The sequence below is a fragment of the Baudoinia panamericana genome, assembly GCF_000338955.1.
Source record: "Baudoinia panamericana UAMH 10762 unplaced genomic scaffold BAUCOscaffold_14, whole genome shotgun sequence".
NCBI classification, from domain to species: Eukaryota; Fungi; Ascomycota; class Dothideomycetes; order Mycosphaerellales; family Teratosphaeriaceae; genus Baudoinia; species Baudoinia panamericana.
The window spans coordinates 447105-461881 of NW_006911270.1; the positions used below are offsets into that span (position 1 = coordinate 447105).

The 14777-nt window shown below is 54.5% G+C and overlaps 5 protein-coding genes across 5 annotated transcripts; 3 read left to right on the forward strand and 2 right to left on the reverse strand.

The window, feature by feature from the left end:
* The first annotated feature begins 240 nt into the window (after window positions 1–240).
* BAUCODRAFT_38836 (uncharacterized protein) lies at window positions 241–1862 on the forward strand. The gene is made up of 2 exons (XM_007682710.1): window positions 241–1752; window positions 1818–1862. The coding sequence occupies exon 1, from the start codon at window positions 447–449 to the stop codon at window positions 1434–1436; it is 990 nt and encodes a 329-aa protein (XP_007680900.1). The 5' UTR covers window positions 241–446; the 3' UTR covers window positions 1437–1752; window positions 1818–1862.
* Window positions 1863–2377: 515 nt separating this feature from the next.
* On the forward strand, window positions 2378–7904 carry BAUCODRAFT_27989 (uncharacterized protein; the record flags this gene model as incomplete). Its single annotated transcript, XM_007682660.1, has 2 exons — window positions 2378–2525; window positions 2599–7904. 2 exons carry the CDS (start codon window positions 2378–2380, stop codon window positions 7902–7904), a joined length of 5454 nt encoding a protein of 1817 aa, XP_007680850.1.
* Window positions 7905–8324: 420 nt separating this feature from the next.
* On the forward strand, window positions 8325–9529 carry BAUCODRAFT_152115 (uncharacterized protein; the record flags this gene model as incomplete). Its single annotated transcript, XM_007683001.1, has 2 exons — window positions 8325–8406; window positions 8469–9529. 2 exons carry the CDS (start codon window positions 8325–8327, stop codon window positions 9527–9529), a joined length of 1143 nt encoding a protein of 380 aa, XP_007681191.1.
* A 93-nt stretch (window positions 9530–9622) lies between these two features.
* BAUCODRAFT_79718 (uncharacterized protein) lies at window positions 9623–13071 on the reverse strand (the record flags this gene model as incomplete). Its single annotated transcript, XM_007682887.1, has 5 exons — window positions 9623–9863; window positions 9921–10437; window positions 10489–11166; window positions 11219–11468; window positions 11524–13071. The coding sequence occupies 5 exons, from the start codon at window positions 13069–13071 to the stop codon at window positions 9623–9625; spliced, it is 3234 nt and encodes a 1077-aa protein (XP_007681077.1).
* Window positions 13072–13525: 454 nt separating this feature from the next.
* BAUCODRAFT_38851 (uncharacterized protein) lies at window positions 13526–14687 on the reverse strand. The gene is made up of 2 exons (XM_007682711.1): window positions 14015–14687; window positions 13526–13959 (listed from the first exon to the last, which is right to left on the reverse strand). The coding sequence occupies exons 1-2, from the start codon at window positions 14646–14648 to the stop codon at window positions 13691–13693; spliced, it is 903 nt and encodes a 300-aa protein (XP_007680901.1). The 5' UTR covers window positions 14649–14687; the 3' UTR covers window positions 13526–13690.
* Window positions 14688–14777: the final 90 nt, after the last annotated feature.

Consider the following 14777-nt stretch of genomic DNA (forward strand, 5'->3'; position numbering starts at 1 on the left):
AACGCCTCCAGACATGATGCACGAGCAAATGGGCAGTTCGATGTGGATGTTTTCGCCCTGTACAATGGCGTGTGCCACTGGTCCAGAACACTTCTTCGAGACTTTCGTGAAAGGCGCTACGCTTACATTTACGAGAAGACCACGGAAATGCGGAGAGACCATGTATCGGTTGAACACAGCAGAATCAGGCCAAGATCGAACTCCTGCCACAAACTGCGTTACTGTGTACTACTGCGGAGCCGCTGGCCCGGACCGCGATCCGTTCTCGGGCAGTCCCATACTGCTAGGTTGCTGCAGGGTCAGGTTTTGAAGGTCGAATATGCATTCGGAACTAGTAGTGGATTTCTCTATCTCATCTCACGTCGCAGGCCAACACACAGCACCTGGATGAGCAGCGCAAGAACGAAGAAGGAGTCATATCATCTTGCGAGCTCACGACCAATATCATGGGTGATGACACTACCGTCTTCGAACTACGCAAAGTCTTGATTTCGGAGCAAGCCCCTCTAGCGAAGCGATTTCGTGCGCTCTTTTCACTGAAGCATCTCGCTGCGCAGACCCCTGCCACCCCAGAGACTTTTCCAGCGATCGAGGCTATAGCTGCCGCGTTCTCATCACCTTCCGCACTTCTCAAGCATGAGTTGGCGTACTGTCTAGGACAGTCAGGAAAAGATGAGGCGGTACCGTATCTGCGGACGGTGATCGAGGATAGGCAGGAGGATGCAATGTGCCGACACGAAGCGGCCGAGGCACTCGGCGCATTGGGCGATCAGAGCAGCCTCGAGCTGTTACGACAAAGGAGAGACGATGCGACGGAGGAGGAGGTTGTGCGCGAAACATGCGAAATCGCTATAGAGCGGATAGAGTGGGAACATTCACCAGCCCGAATAGACGAGCGACTGAAACAAAGCGATTTTGCCTCGATCGATCCTGCACCACCGCTTGCAGAGACCGCATCGCAACCCTCAATATCGGACCTCCAGCAGACTCTCTTAGACGCTTCACTACCACTCTTCATGCGCTATCGAGCAATGTTCGCTCTGCGTGACCTTGCGTCACCACCAAGCCTTCCCACAGCGGTACCAGCGGTACAAGCTCTGGCCCACGGCTTCCGGGACACCTCGGCGCTTTTTCGACACGAGATTGCGTTTGTGTTCGGCCAGCTCTCACACCCTGCGTCAATACCGAGCTTAATTGAGACACTCAGCAATCCCACCGAGGCAAGCATGGTTCGCCATGAAGCTGCCGAAGCACTTGGCAGCCTCGGCGAGGAAGAGGGCGTGGAGGATGTGTTGAAGAAGTTCATCAATGACCCGGAACAGGTGGTACGTGACAGTATCGTTGTGGCGCTAGATATGGCCCAATTCGAACGGACGGGCGAGGCAGAGTACGCCACCATAATACCCGCACCGCATCAGGCAGTGGCGGCAGCCTAGGATCGGTCGATACGATACGTGACCATGCCGGAGATGTAGCATAGCGTTCGATCGTGGAATCAGTTGTTCGTATTCCATTTGTTGCCACACTGCGGGCATGTATAAAACACGGTACTGCCTTCGTCGGCTGAACGGAGCTGTTGAGTGTAATAGCGCACTTCCTCGCAACCGCATTTGTTACAGGTCTCCTTGATCGTCGCATCCATCTGCATTTCGGACTCAGTGACTTCCTGCACGTCTGATCTCAGCCTCGTGCGGAGCGTGGATGGGAACGCAGATGGCTTTGACATCGTCACTACTATCTTGGAAGAAGTATCTGCTCGCATGTTAGCCGCACCAGCTCGTGCTGTGCTGTCTGCAAGGATGAAGTATTGAACGAACCCTTGTTCTGTGTGCCGCAAACGTCGCAAAGGATGAAAGCTTTGCGGCCAGTATTCGGTGCAAGGAGATGGCCGCAATCTGTGCAAAACACCAGAGAACCAATAGCAGCCATCTTTGATCACTTGGTTCAACGCAAATAAGCGATAGTGACGATCTACAAGCCGAGTGAAAGCCTCGAGAGGCAAAGTGAAGCCACTTTTCCCGCAGATGAAGGCTTGCCGTGGGCAAAAGTCGGGATTCGCAGCACGCGATTTACGCACGCTTCAGATCCGCTGCAGGGAACAAGCGGGATGCGGCCGCATCTTGGCGCGACCTTTTGGGCGACCCCGGATGCCTTCTGGTGACTACACCTCATGGCTTCACCATGAACGCTTCCGCGGAAGCTGCTCCTACTGCTGCAGCTCGACAATCGCCAATATCAATGAGCTACGAAGCGTGCGTGTGTTAAATTGCCACCACGCAGAGTCAAAGTGTGCCAAAGCACCAAGGAAGCTCCACAGCAATGTGCAAACGGCACCATAGGGAGAGAGTCGGAACGTCGATGAGAGAAGGACGGTAAAATGGACGGCCGTCAAGTGCCCAATGGGCATCCCGCTCCTAACAATGCGCCCGCACCCTCCGCGATACGACGGAGCGGACTCCGCGTGCCTTCCGTCCACGAAGCCCTGCCGTATACCCCATTCAGCTCGATCATCCCATTCAGTCCCGGTACGCATGCGTTCACTCTATGTTCGTGCGATTCATGCCTATGTTCGGCGCCATTGCTGAGATCATGGTGTAGAGCTTATACCGGCGCCAGTCGCCGTACCAAGAACATCAACCGCACATTTCAGCGACTCACCAGATATTATCAGTATTCGACACGCGCTTGACCAACTCAGCGCAGGTGCAGCCAATGCTGAGCATGCATCAGAGCGGTGCAAGCAAACCTTGAGTGACGTCCAGAGGCTGCTTGATCCCGATAACCTTACGCAGTTCAAGTTTAAGGTCCCGCAGCGACCGAACAAGCCCATGAGAGCTTTGCCGGACGGTGTATGTACTCCAAAGCTAACACCATTCGCCCAAATGGTATTGCAAACCACGGATGTCTCGTACCGGTATCTCACGCCAGAGTCACCGGAGCGGAGCTTGCCAGCGGAAATCCACATTATTGGGGAACACGAAGCAGCAGCCTTGCCTACTCCAGATGCTCATTTCAGACATTCCAACCCGAGCATCGTCAGCTCCGTTGTCGATCAACATGTTGAGGTGGCGAAGGGATCCCAGAGCGCCCAGATCAATGTACTGAACGCCGTCGTTATCCCGAAGTCGCTGACCCCAGCTCAGCGTGCGGAATACCAGTATATGTCTTCAGAACAGGGCGCTCTTGGGGATTCGACTCCTTCCAAAGGTCGCCACGAGCACCTGGCCAATGGTTATCGCACTGTTAGTGTGGACCAGAAGCACAAAAGTGACCTTGCGGTTCAAAATCTTGAGAACTTGCTTTTTGAAATCTTCGCTACGGAAGATCAGCTCCAGCCAGACACTTCAGGTATAGCCGCGGTGCAAAGCAACCCTCTCTTCACATTCTGTGAAGTCGAAGGCAGCCTCAAGCAGGTACTCCTGCCCGATGCGCAAGCGAGGCTCGAGTCCCTCCTGCAAAAGGTCAATGCTAATGGTCGTATGGAGAGTGTCGCAACCGACAGTCTTGTGCGAGTACAGCGACTGTGTGAAAATGCCGTTGCGGCTACCGAGGGTATCTCACTGCGGATAGACGGAGATATGTCGGAGCAGGATGTCGAGCATTGGCTCTCGAGATTGGCTGTTGCAGAGAGGGGTGTGGTTGCTGCACGGACTCTGTTGCGCATCATGGGAGCAGGCGCATACATCAAAGAGCTGCAGTCGGAGGAGTATCTGCGGCTTACCATCACCACGGTGCACCAGGTCTATGAGACTTGCATTCTGCCGATCGTAGAAGACAGGTACGCGGACGGCGACAAGATCAAGGGTTCAAAAGATGCTTTGCCTGCTAACGCCTCATTCGCCTTTGCGATGTCGCATCGCTTGTCCTTACAGGCCTTACTAAATGCCACCACGAAGACTCTCCGCATCCTAGGTGACTTCCTGGCGATGGTCGAGGTCGAGGAGACCTCGCTGTCAAGCGTTGAAGCATTGTGCAACCGGCTTCTCTTTGCAGAGAACGCAAGCCATGAGCGCGACTCTGTTTTCGGCATCCAGAGTTTTGAGACTACGCGCAGATGCGCTATGGACGTGATTGCGAAGGACTTCGCCAAGTATCCGCACCAACGGCAAGCCATACTGGACAGCATTCTGCTTACGATTGACAAGCTGCCAGCGACGCGACAAAGCGCTCGACACTACCGTCTGCAGGATGCCAAGCCCATACAGCTGGTCTCTGCTCTCCTCATGCGCCTAGTGCAGACAAGCGCCATCCACGAGGGAGAGGCGGAGCTTGACAAGAGCAAGTCGGTGCGTACTACCAGTGCGGAGACGGATCACGAAGACAATGATGGGGCAGATTCCGAATTAGAAGAAAACGAGGATGATGCCATCAAACCCACGCCAAAGAACAAACGCAATCACCCCGAGGATTTGTACCCGCTCGTTAAGCCTTTGCACGATGCCGCGCAACTCAATGCATCCTTCATTGTGAGATTGCTTGTGCAGCGGGCTCTACAGTCTTCGAAGTCGAGCGATGAGCCTTATCGAAGACTTCTCGACATCTTCACCGAAGACTTCCTGGCAGTGCTGGGCTCGAGTGACTGGCCTGCAGCTGAAATGCTACTTCGTACATTGATCTCGCATATGGTAAACATCGCGGAAGGCTCAAAAAGCGCTGTACCCGCTCGAACGCTTGCTCTAGAGCTTCTGGGGACCGTGGGTACCGGCATCCTTGAGCTTCATATTGCGGCGCGAGCTACAGCACGCTCCGTTGACAGCGAAGGAAACGATCTTGGCCAAGGCCTCGTGGATCTCGTGGAGCGCCTGGAGATAGGCGATGTCGATGTCGGCGCGCTTGCGTCATTTAGTGGGCCCTATCGGACAGTGGTTGAGTACTTGCAGACCAGAGACCTGGAAGATGCCCAATTACGATCCGCGCAAGGTTACCATCTCATGCAGTGGGCCCTTCTCGTGTGCGGCGGGCGAGAAGTCTCTGCCGACTCTGAATATGGGACATCGAAACCAATCGAAAATCTACAGGACAAGCTTAGCAGCATGATTCAAGACCTGCACTGGCTCGAGGATCACGAGGACTACCCTAACGTTTCACCATCCCAGGGACGGCTCGCAGCTATCGTGGTGACTCTAAGCTCCAAGCTGTGCAAAGCATTCAATAGAATCTTCGGCATCCTCCTTGGCGCCATGAGTAGTCAGCTCCCAAGGGTGAAAAGCCGTGCTTTGAAGAGCGTGGTAGCTCTGCTGGAGAAGGATCCATCGATCCTTGACCGCAACGCTTATGTTCTCAACCACATACTACGCTGTGCCATCGATCCGTCTCCGCTGGTAAGAGACTCTGCAATGTCACTGATCGCAGACTGCGTCAAGTACCGACCGACTCTGAGCACGATGCTCTACGAGCGTGTCATTGCACGGACAAGAGACAGTTCGATCGGGGTGCGAAAGCGAGCCATTCGGCTTCTCAAAGATCTGTATTTAAGCAATCAACCTGTCCACATGCGAGCTGCTATTGCAGATGCGATCATCGGACGTATCGACGACAATGAAGAATCCATCATCGAGCTTGCGCGCCAAACTATGGAAGATATATGGTTCCTTCCGTTTCATCACATCAAGTTGAATGGAGAAGACGCTATCAACGCGCGACTGCAGTACAATGCTCAAGCTTCGCTACTGATCAGGACGACCGAAGCAAGCGAAGACAGCAGCGAGACACTTCAAAGTCTAATCAAGCGAGTCACATCTCAACCGAAGCTCGCAGATGCTCACACTTCTGTCTGCAGACACCTCGTGCGGATTCTGTCCGACGGCATTATCGACAACGCTGATATACCGGATTCACCGGATCAAGCCTCGATCTTGAGGTGTCTGGCTGTCTTTGCCAAAAGCTCTCCGAAGCTCTTCACTGCGGGCCAACTAGAGCGTCTCGAGCCTTACGCGCAAAATCTCAGCAAGTCCGATGACCTTGATGTATATCGGTCAGCCATCACTATTTTGCGTCACGTCATGCCGCATCAAGCTGCGCTAAAGCACGACTTCCTCCAGAAATTGCAGACAGCGCTACTATCGAGCGTCTCGAAGCTGCCGAAGTCAGAGCTTAGCGAAGTTGTACCGTGTCTTTGGACCATTAACGGCATGCTCGACAACATCGAGCGCCTAGCCACGTTCACGATATCTGCGCTGAAAGGTATCTATAGCATGCAGAATGTTGACTTTGCAGCGCAGCCGCAGGCTGTTGTCAAGGCTTCCAAGCTCATGGTCATAGTTGGACACTTCGGCAAAGCCTGTAAGTTCGACGAGCGTTTGCCAATGTTTAAAACCACCTTTTCTTGGTACAAGGGAGGGACGGTCGCTGGCCTTATGATGGATATCGTGTGTCCCTTCACAGCGCCGGGCCAAATATCAACCATTCGCCAGGCTTCGCTTGAAGCAGTCGGCATGGTGTGTCAATCGTGGCCGGAGCTGCTTCTTCGAGCGGACGTGGTTGCCGCTCTCGAAACTGTTCTTAACGAACACAATCACGACCTGGAAGAGGTACTCTTATCAGGCCTTGCCACTTTCTTCTCCACCGGGGATGCTCCGATCGAAACAGGGGGCACAACGGTCCCTGATACTGGTATCGAGGCTGGCCAGGAGCGACTCGGCAACACTTATGTCGCAGCCGACAAGGATCGCGCAGCAATCTCGCTAACTCGCCGCTTTCTGCCGCAGATCGTCCGCATCGCGCTTTCATCCACTGACGAACTTTCATCCATTGCCGCACGCATCATCGTCAGCATTAATCGCCAAGGACTTACGCATCCGAAAGAAAGCGGGCCCGCCCTCGTTGCGCTTGAGACCTGTCCGGATAAAGCGATTGCGACCATGGCATATATCGAGCATAAGGCTCAGCACTCAAAACACGAGAGTCTCTTCGACAAGGAGTACATGCGGGCGGTGCAGCAAGCCTTTGAGTACCAGCGAGATGTTTTCCAGGACACTACGGGCCATATCAGCCAGCCTCCAGTCTCCAAGTTGCACATGCTGTGGGATGTGCTGAAAGCCGGCAAAGCGCAGGTGCGCAAGAAGTTTCTTACCAGCCTTACGCAGAAGCTCGACTTCAAGCTTGATACGCTCGATGTGTACGATGTTCAAACAGCACATCTTGACTTCGTACGCTTCAGCGCTGAGAACCTGGCTTTCTTTGACTATGATAAGGTCGAAGAACTTCTACTCCTTCTTAGCGCGATGGAGAAGGTCTTCTCCTCGACCGGTACTGCTGTCGCACAGGCGATTGAGTCGGAAGTCCTCAAGCTCCACCTCAATACCGTTGGTGGTGCGGAGACTGCTTGTGACATTACCACCGAGTCGCAAGCTGCGGTCTTTGACACGGCGTCAATCATCCCAGCCCGCATGCTCCAGCTTGCGATCGCTGCACAAGTCTGCTCGCTAATATGGGAGACTCGCAGTTACCTTCGGCGGCTATGGAACATGCAGAGGCATGTAGCCAAATCCAAGAACTCAGGCAAGGATAGCAACCGCGCGCCGACCCGTGTTACGAACACTTCAGTGCTTACAGATGCATATGTTCAACGCGTCAACGAGATCATGGACGCCAACAGCACGCCAGAATCGCAACGTGCCATCTGCAGCTCCTTTGTGGAACTCATTTCCATTGATAGCGATGTTAGAGTAGCAAGCGATGATGAAGAGGATAGAGAGGAAATGTTCCAGGCGGAAGATACTCCGAGTGAGGGCACCAGCCGAAAGAGCCCGTCACTGCCTGCTAGTGGTGGTGGTCGTGGGAGGAAACGGAAGTCTGCCAGCACAAACGCCAGTCCGAGGAAGCGTGGACGGCTAAGCGGGGTGCGGAGAAGGTCAGTCTCGATCAAGGTTGATGAAGGTGATGAAGATGAAGGCTGGGATTGAAGCTTATGGCATGAGTTTATCCCAAGCCCGGTCCGCGATCAGTCGTGAGCTGAAGAAGTGCATGTCCTCTGGTCTCCAAAGACCACTTGCTCTTCCATCCTGAGTGGTGCAGAAACATGAACTTGAGTCCGCAGCCCTAGCTATCAATGTAAGACTCAGTTGCTAAATTTGCACGGATGCAGTCTTAATGCAAAGCGGAGCCACACTGGCCACGCGATGAGAGTCGGTACGCAACGCGTGTTGTCTCGAGGTCTTCCAGCAGGTTTTTTACGGACCCTAGTTGAACTATCACGTAGTTTCTAAACAGATCGAGTGCTATTTATGTGAGTTAGCACGTATCAGAGTAAGCGCGCTCCATAACCATATACGGCGGTTGGACGGCTACAATATTTGGCACTGACACTCCGTACCGCGCCCACGATGAGCAGTCACTCACAAACCGTAGAACTTGCGGAGGACCAATTCTCACACTATCCTTCCGTCACGGGCACGAATATGGCGCGTGAGTGGCCCCGGTGAATATATACTATCTTTGCGCTCGGCCGCTCACTGAAGGTGTAGCAGCTCGCATTGCTAAGGAGGACGACGACCCCGTTACGGCAGAATACGACGTCTACTTAACCCCGTCTCAAGCTGAACAGATACTGCTTTTGCAATACCCGAACAGAACTCGCAACCGACCATACAACGTTCGACATGGCGCGCGACCCCAGAATATTCGGATCAAACCCGACTCCGGCTACCTCGAGGTCGATGTCAATCTCAACACAACTTTTAATTTCAACAAATTCAAGGGCCTACAATGGGGCGACACCCTGAACACCGCCCGCGATGTCCAGAATGCGCAGGCCACCTACGGCCCAGCGGCCGGCTTTAGCAACGCCAAACCACGCAGCGCCGGTCGAATACTTAACAAGAACTGGACCGATCGCGAGCTCCAATACGAGAACGACTTGACTCGATTTGGCGAACTTGAGGCTGAGAGCAAAGTCCTCAAAACGCAGACGCTCGGAGGTCAGATCATCCGCCACAGTGCAGCAGAAGAAGCCGGCAAACCTCACTACTTCGTCGGCGCCTTTCGCGACGATCAACTTCATCTGACCAAAGTGGATGGAACGGTGCAGATGCGGCCCCAGTTCCATCATCTGGACGCAGAGGATCAGCGCGCACGTCTAGCCGCCTTACGAGCTGCCGATCTTCCTGCGCCGACTGGCGAAGCTCGTGCTTTACTTCAACGTGAGCGGAAGGTGTTCGATGAAGTCGGGAAAGACCGCCTCGAAGATCGGACGAAAAGGCTTCTTCTCGCCGCTGAAGCGGAAGTGTGGAGTAGGCTCGACTATGTAGATGAAGATGATCAGGCGGCTTATGACAAGTTCCATGAGCGCATGTTCGTGAGCGATGTGGATGGTGCGTCAAGGTTAGAAAGTGCAATGAACCAGGCTCAGTACACGGACGCGATGAGTGCGCCGAGGAAGGATGGGCCTGGGGTGAGGAGGCGAAAGAAGGTGGCGAAGACCAAGAAGGGGGAGACGGTGGACATCGATGACGGGGATGGCGAGGAGGACGAGGATGAGGACGATGCACATGGTGGTGCGCAACAGCAGTCTACTGTTGGCGACGATTGAGAAGGCCGAAAAGGACAGTGGACGATAGCTTGTAGCGCCCCAGCCTGCAAAAAGCGACCTCTGGTACGAAACTAAACTGGTGACGAAGAGATCTCACTTCGCCGCAGTCAAAGCCGCCTTGATAGCATCGCAGCTTTTCTTCGCATCGCCAAACAGCATCTTGGTGTTGGGCTGATAAAACATTGGGTTCGGGATGTCTGCATACCCGCTGCCCATGCCGCGCTTCATGACGATCACTTGCTTCGACTTATAAGCGTCGATGATGGGCATCCCTGCAATTGGGCTGTCAGGCTGTAGTGCAATGGGATTGACGGTATCGTTGGCGCCGATTACGCTGTAAAAGGTCAGCCAGCGTAGGCACATCAGAAGTATGGAGGGGAAGGTGACTTACAGCGTAAGATCAACATCATTGAAGCCTTCCTCATTGATCTCATCCATCTCCAGCACGATATCGTACGGCACACTGGCTTCAGCGAGCAGGACATTGCACTGTCCGGGCATGCGTCCGGCGACGGGATGAATGGCGAATTTGACCTCGACGCCTTGCGACCTTAATGAATTAACAATCTCGGCGATGGGATACTGTGCCTTCGCAACAGCCATGCCATAGCCAACCACAATGACAACTTTCTGCGCTTCCCTCAGTAACTGGGCTGTCTCCTCGACGTTAGTCTTTGTGATCTCGCCCTCAATCTTCTGATCCGTCTTCGCCGGAGCAGAGATCCCGCCGAAGATGACGTTTGCGAGGCTGCGATTCATGGCGACGCACATTATGTAGGAGAGGATAGAGCCGGAGACGCCGATCAGCGAGCCCACGGTGGTGAGAATCGGAGAGTTCAGCATGAAGCCTTCGGCGACAAGAGCAAAACCGGAGTACGCGTTCAAGACGGTGATCACGACGGGCATGTCTAGGAGTCTAAGTCAATGTTGGTTTTGGCAATTCGCAGGCGCTCACTTACCAGCCCCACCGATCGCGGCCGTTGTGGTATAGCCTTTGGCAAAACTCAAGGCAGTATTTGCGGCCAAGCAGGTTGCCGCGATTGCCGGCGCTCCTGGCGCACCTGCGATGAATGCACCCATCGTACCGATGTTGGCGGCGAGCATGCCGCCATTGACGAGATGCCGCCCAGGGAGGATTGTTGGCCTGGAGGACATTCTCCCCGATAGCTTCATGAAGGCGACTATGCTGCCCGTGAATGTGACGCCACCAATGAGAACACCCAGGTAGCCGGTGACCATGTGCAGTGCATCCAGATGATCGATGGCAGCCATCACCGACCCAATACTCGTAAGCACTGCGGCGAGACCGACAACGGAGTGCAGCGCCGCAACCATTTGCGGCAACTCAGTTGGGGTGATACGGCGCCCAATGAGCCCTCCCAGCAAGCTACCGATACCAGCAACAGCAAGGCACTGGATCAGTGTTTCGGGTGCGAAGCCTACAGCGGCTAGCGATGCGAGGACGCCAGAGCCCACTCCAAGCATACCCATAAGGTTGCCAGAGCGTGCTGTAGTCTGCGCAGCCAGACCTGTCAAGGAGCCAATGCACAAGACGCTACTGACCAGGTACCCTGCCTGCACGAGTCCTGCCATGCCAGTGCTGGCTGCTGCGATGTAGCCGCCGCCGAATAACAAGCCTATAACCATCAGTAACCATTCGTACGGACCCGCATTACCCGCCAAACTCACCTGGTATAGCGTAAAGCCACGGATACTCGGGCGGATCAGTGGGTCGCCGGAACATGTCGAGCATGCGTTTCGTGATGACGAAGCCTCCTGTGACGTTCACAAAAGCCAGCAAGACGGACAAAGCGCCCATAGCCTGCGGGATAGTTTGAGGTAGGTAGCCACCTCCCATGATGAAGAAGCCTCCAATACCGACCATCCCACTAATGGCATTCGTGACAGACATTAAGGGAGAATGCAGGGCAGGGCTCACCTAGTACGGTCACAGTCAGCTGAAGCATTCAAAGCGACCTCTAGGATGTACTCACGCCCCATACAACTCTATAACCGATCAAGCCAGCTAACGAAAAGGTGAAGAGATTGCTCATGAATAACGGACCAGTAAACTTGCCGAGTGCGAGCGCGGTACCCATCCCGGCCGTCACTGTTGCCACTTCCCTTGTGGACTTCTGCCATGGTGTGAGAGCCACAGGCGCCGCCTCCTTTGCCGCTTCTGCAGGCTTCGCGGCGGGTTCTGGTGGTGCGATCGGAGGCAGCGATGGCAGCACCTCGCCGTTGAAGGTGACGATCGAACGTCGAACCACCTCATCATTGAGGTCGACGCCGAAATGACCCTCTTTCGGTGACATTGATAACAGGAAACGAGTAATGTTGTTGCTGAAAAGTGTAGAGGACTGCGTCGGCAGTCGGGATGGTAAGTCAGTGTAGCCGATGACCGTGACACCCTTGTGCGTTGACAGTTGGCCGGGGACAGTGATCTCACAGTTACCGCCATTTTCAGCAGCGAGATCAACTACCACACTTCCCGGCTTCATCGAAGCGACCATCTCTTCCGTGATCAACGTTGGAGCTGGCTTGCCCGGAATCAACGCAGTGGTGATTACGATATCGACCTCCTTGCATTGCTGAGCAAAGAGTCTCATCTCAGCCTCAATGAACTCCTTCGACATGACCTTGGCGTACCCGCCGCCACCCGCGCCATCCTCAAGAAGGTCAACCTCGACAAACTCAGCACCGAGCGACTGCACTTGCTCCCGCGTCGCTGGCCGAGTGTCAAAGCATCTGACGATGGCGCCCATCCTCCGACCGGTGGCAATAGCCGAAAGACCAGCGACACCAGCACCAATGACAAGCATCTTGCAGGGTGGCACCTTGCCAGCAGCGGTCGTCTGCCCAGTCATATAACGGCCGAAGTGGTTTGCAGCTTCCAACACCGCCTTGTAGCCCGCGATATTGGCCATTGAAGACAAGACATCGAAGGACTGCGCACGGGTGATCCTGGGGATCATATCCATTGCAAAGCTAGTAAGGCCTTTCGCCGCGTAAGTATCAATGACCGGTTTGCTGCGGTCCAGATTCGGTTGCAACATGCTGATGATAACCCCACCTTTGCGGAAGCCTTGGATGAAGTTATTCGGAGAGAGAGTTGTCGCTCGTAGTCTGGGTGGTCGTACTTTGACAACGATGTCGCTGTCAGTCCACACACGGGCGGCATTGACAAGTGTTGCGCCCGCAGCTTCGTAGTCATGCGCGGGAAATTGAGCCTGGAATCCTGCGCCATGTTCAACCAGGACAGCTTTGAAACCTTTCTTTAACAGTAATGCTGCATTCTGAGGAGTGATAGCAACTCGCCTCTCGCCGCTCCGTACCTCGGTGGGAACACCAATACTGAGCTCGCTGTAGGGAATGGTATTGACAGGTTCTGATGCTGTCGATTGAGCTTGTCCTTGCTGATTTCGCGACGTGCAGCAAAAGACTCGGACACAACGAGCAACTACCGAAGATGACTTGCTTGCCGACCTGTGGGCAGAGCTTAACTGTGGGTGCAGCCTTGACGGCGTGGTAAGCAGCCACATTGTGGCAGAAAGAACGTTATCATCGGCGTGTATCTATTGTCGCAGCTGCGGTCAGTCTCCAGCTACAGTGATCGAATCAGCCCGATCAGCAGCCTCTACCGTACCGAAGTACCGCAACGTCGTTACAGGAGGCCGCAGGCGTATGCGAGTTAGAGTTACGGATCGAAGGTACATTTTCCTCCTGCAGACGCTGCGAACGACCGGGTAAACAAGGCTACCAAGCAGGTCGCGATACTGCGGGGCTGCGGTCTACCGAGCAGCGAGTGTCACGCGTCGCAGAGGTGAGGTACAAGGTTACTTGTACTGCCTACGTGCACGGAACAGGCATGTGGACGTCCGCTTGCGCAAGGTTCTCCACACACAAACGGGCCGCTTGCGGAGGTTGAGCGGGGAGTGGAACGCGAGGGTCTTCACGTTCACGGTGCAACTGTTCTCGAACCCAGAAGGCTCCTATCCACGTCAAAGGACAGTCGAGCAGCATGTGGTGGAGACTCCTTTCGATACGTTCGTCCGTCACGCAGCGTTGGCTGCCTGATGGACCCGAACACCCAGAGCAATTTGCTGACGTTCACCCGCCCGCGCATCGTATGGATCCAAACACACCTTCATACCTTGTCATTCATTGTCTATCTTCAGCAACAATACCAAGTCCGGTCCCCGGCTTTCCATGCTGGAACCGTTCGTTACTTGGTAGCTCTGCTTGACCGTGCTCACCCGGCAACTCATAAGATACATGCTTGGCAAAGACATCTTGTTGATACGTCCCGTCTGGATTGTAGCCCTGCGGACCTCCATAGCTTGGAGGTCCAGGAGAATATGGTCGTGCCGTGGAGCCTGCCGTCCAAGATGAAAAGGCCGGTGACTTCGTCGCCGAAAGATACGGATCCGCTAGAAATCGCCGATAAGCGCAGGCTGAGAATTCAACCTAATGCGGAACACTTACCTGCACCCTTTTGACTGCTGTCCCGCATCTCCACTGGTGGGTGAGGGTTGGCATTCGGCCCAGTGGCTACCTTCCGTCGGCGGCGGAGTATGAAGATCAAGAGAAGAAGCAGCGCTGTCAACACCACTACGCCAGCAACTACGCCACCTGCGATAGCGCCGACGTCGGTGGAGGAATCTTGCGCTTCTGACGAAGCTGGTACTATGGAAGCTGTTGCATTGCCTGTACTGGTCGCGAAAGCAGTGGTCCCGGAAGACGATGCAGTTGTGGCATATGATGAGTTCAACATCAAGAACGGCGCTGCGAGCGCTGGGTTGCTGTTGAGCACGGTGCCCACCAGATTACTGCTCGGGCAGCTTCCCGCGGCGCAAGGGTTCGCGGAGCAGCATCCCCAGAATGTGGCGTTGTTCTGCGACGCATAGATGCAGGTGAAGAAGCTAGTACTTTGTCCGACGCCGCAAGCCTGGTCTGGGATTTCGCCGAACTGCGAAGGGTCAAAGGATGTAGAAACCAGACTGCCCGCTGAGCAGCCATTTGTGCAAGGATCGTTCAGGCAACAGCCGACGAAGTTGCTGCCGCCATTACAAGCGTAGAAAGAGCCGCCAGAAGGGCATGACATGCGTGGGGTAGCCATTTTGACAATGCGAGGGTGTGTTTGTGAAACAAGAAAAGCAGTTCAAGGTTTCAAGTACGGCTCACTCACGAAGCAGATATGATATTACTCTAGCGAATGTTCTTACCATGCCCAGCCCAGACCGACGCT

Bases quoted from the DNA above. Each gene is read 5' to 3' on its own strand.
- BAUCODRAFT_38836 (XM_007682710.1), top strand. From the start codon at position 447: ATGGGTGATGACACTACCGTCTTCGAACTACGCAAAGTCTTGATTTCG.
- BAUCODRAFT_38851 (XM_007682711.1), bottom strand. From the start codon at position 14,648: ATGGCTACCCCACGCATGTCATGCCCTTCTGGCGGCTCTTTCTACGCT. The intron at 13,960-14,014 runs GTAAGTGTTCCG...GGCGATTTCTAG, and splicing joins CAGCAGTCAAAAGGGTGCAG to CGGATCCGTATCTTTCGGCG.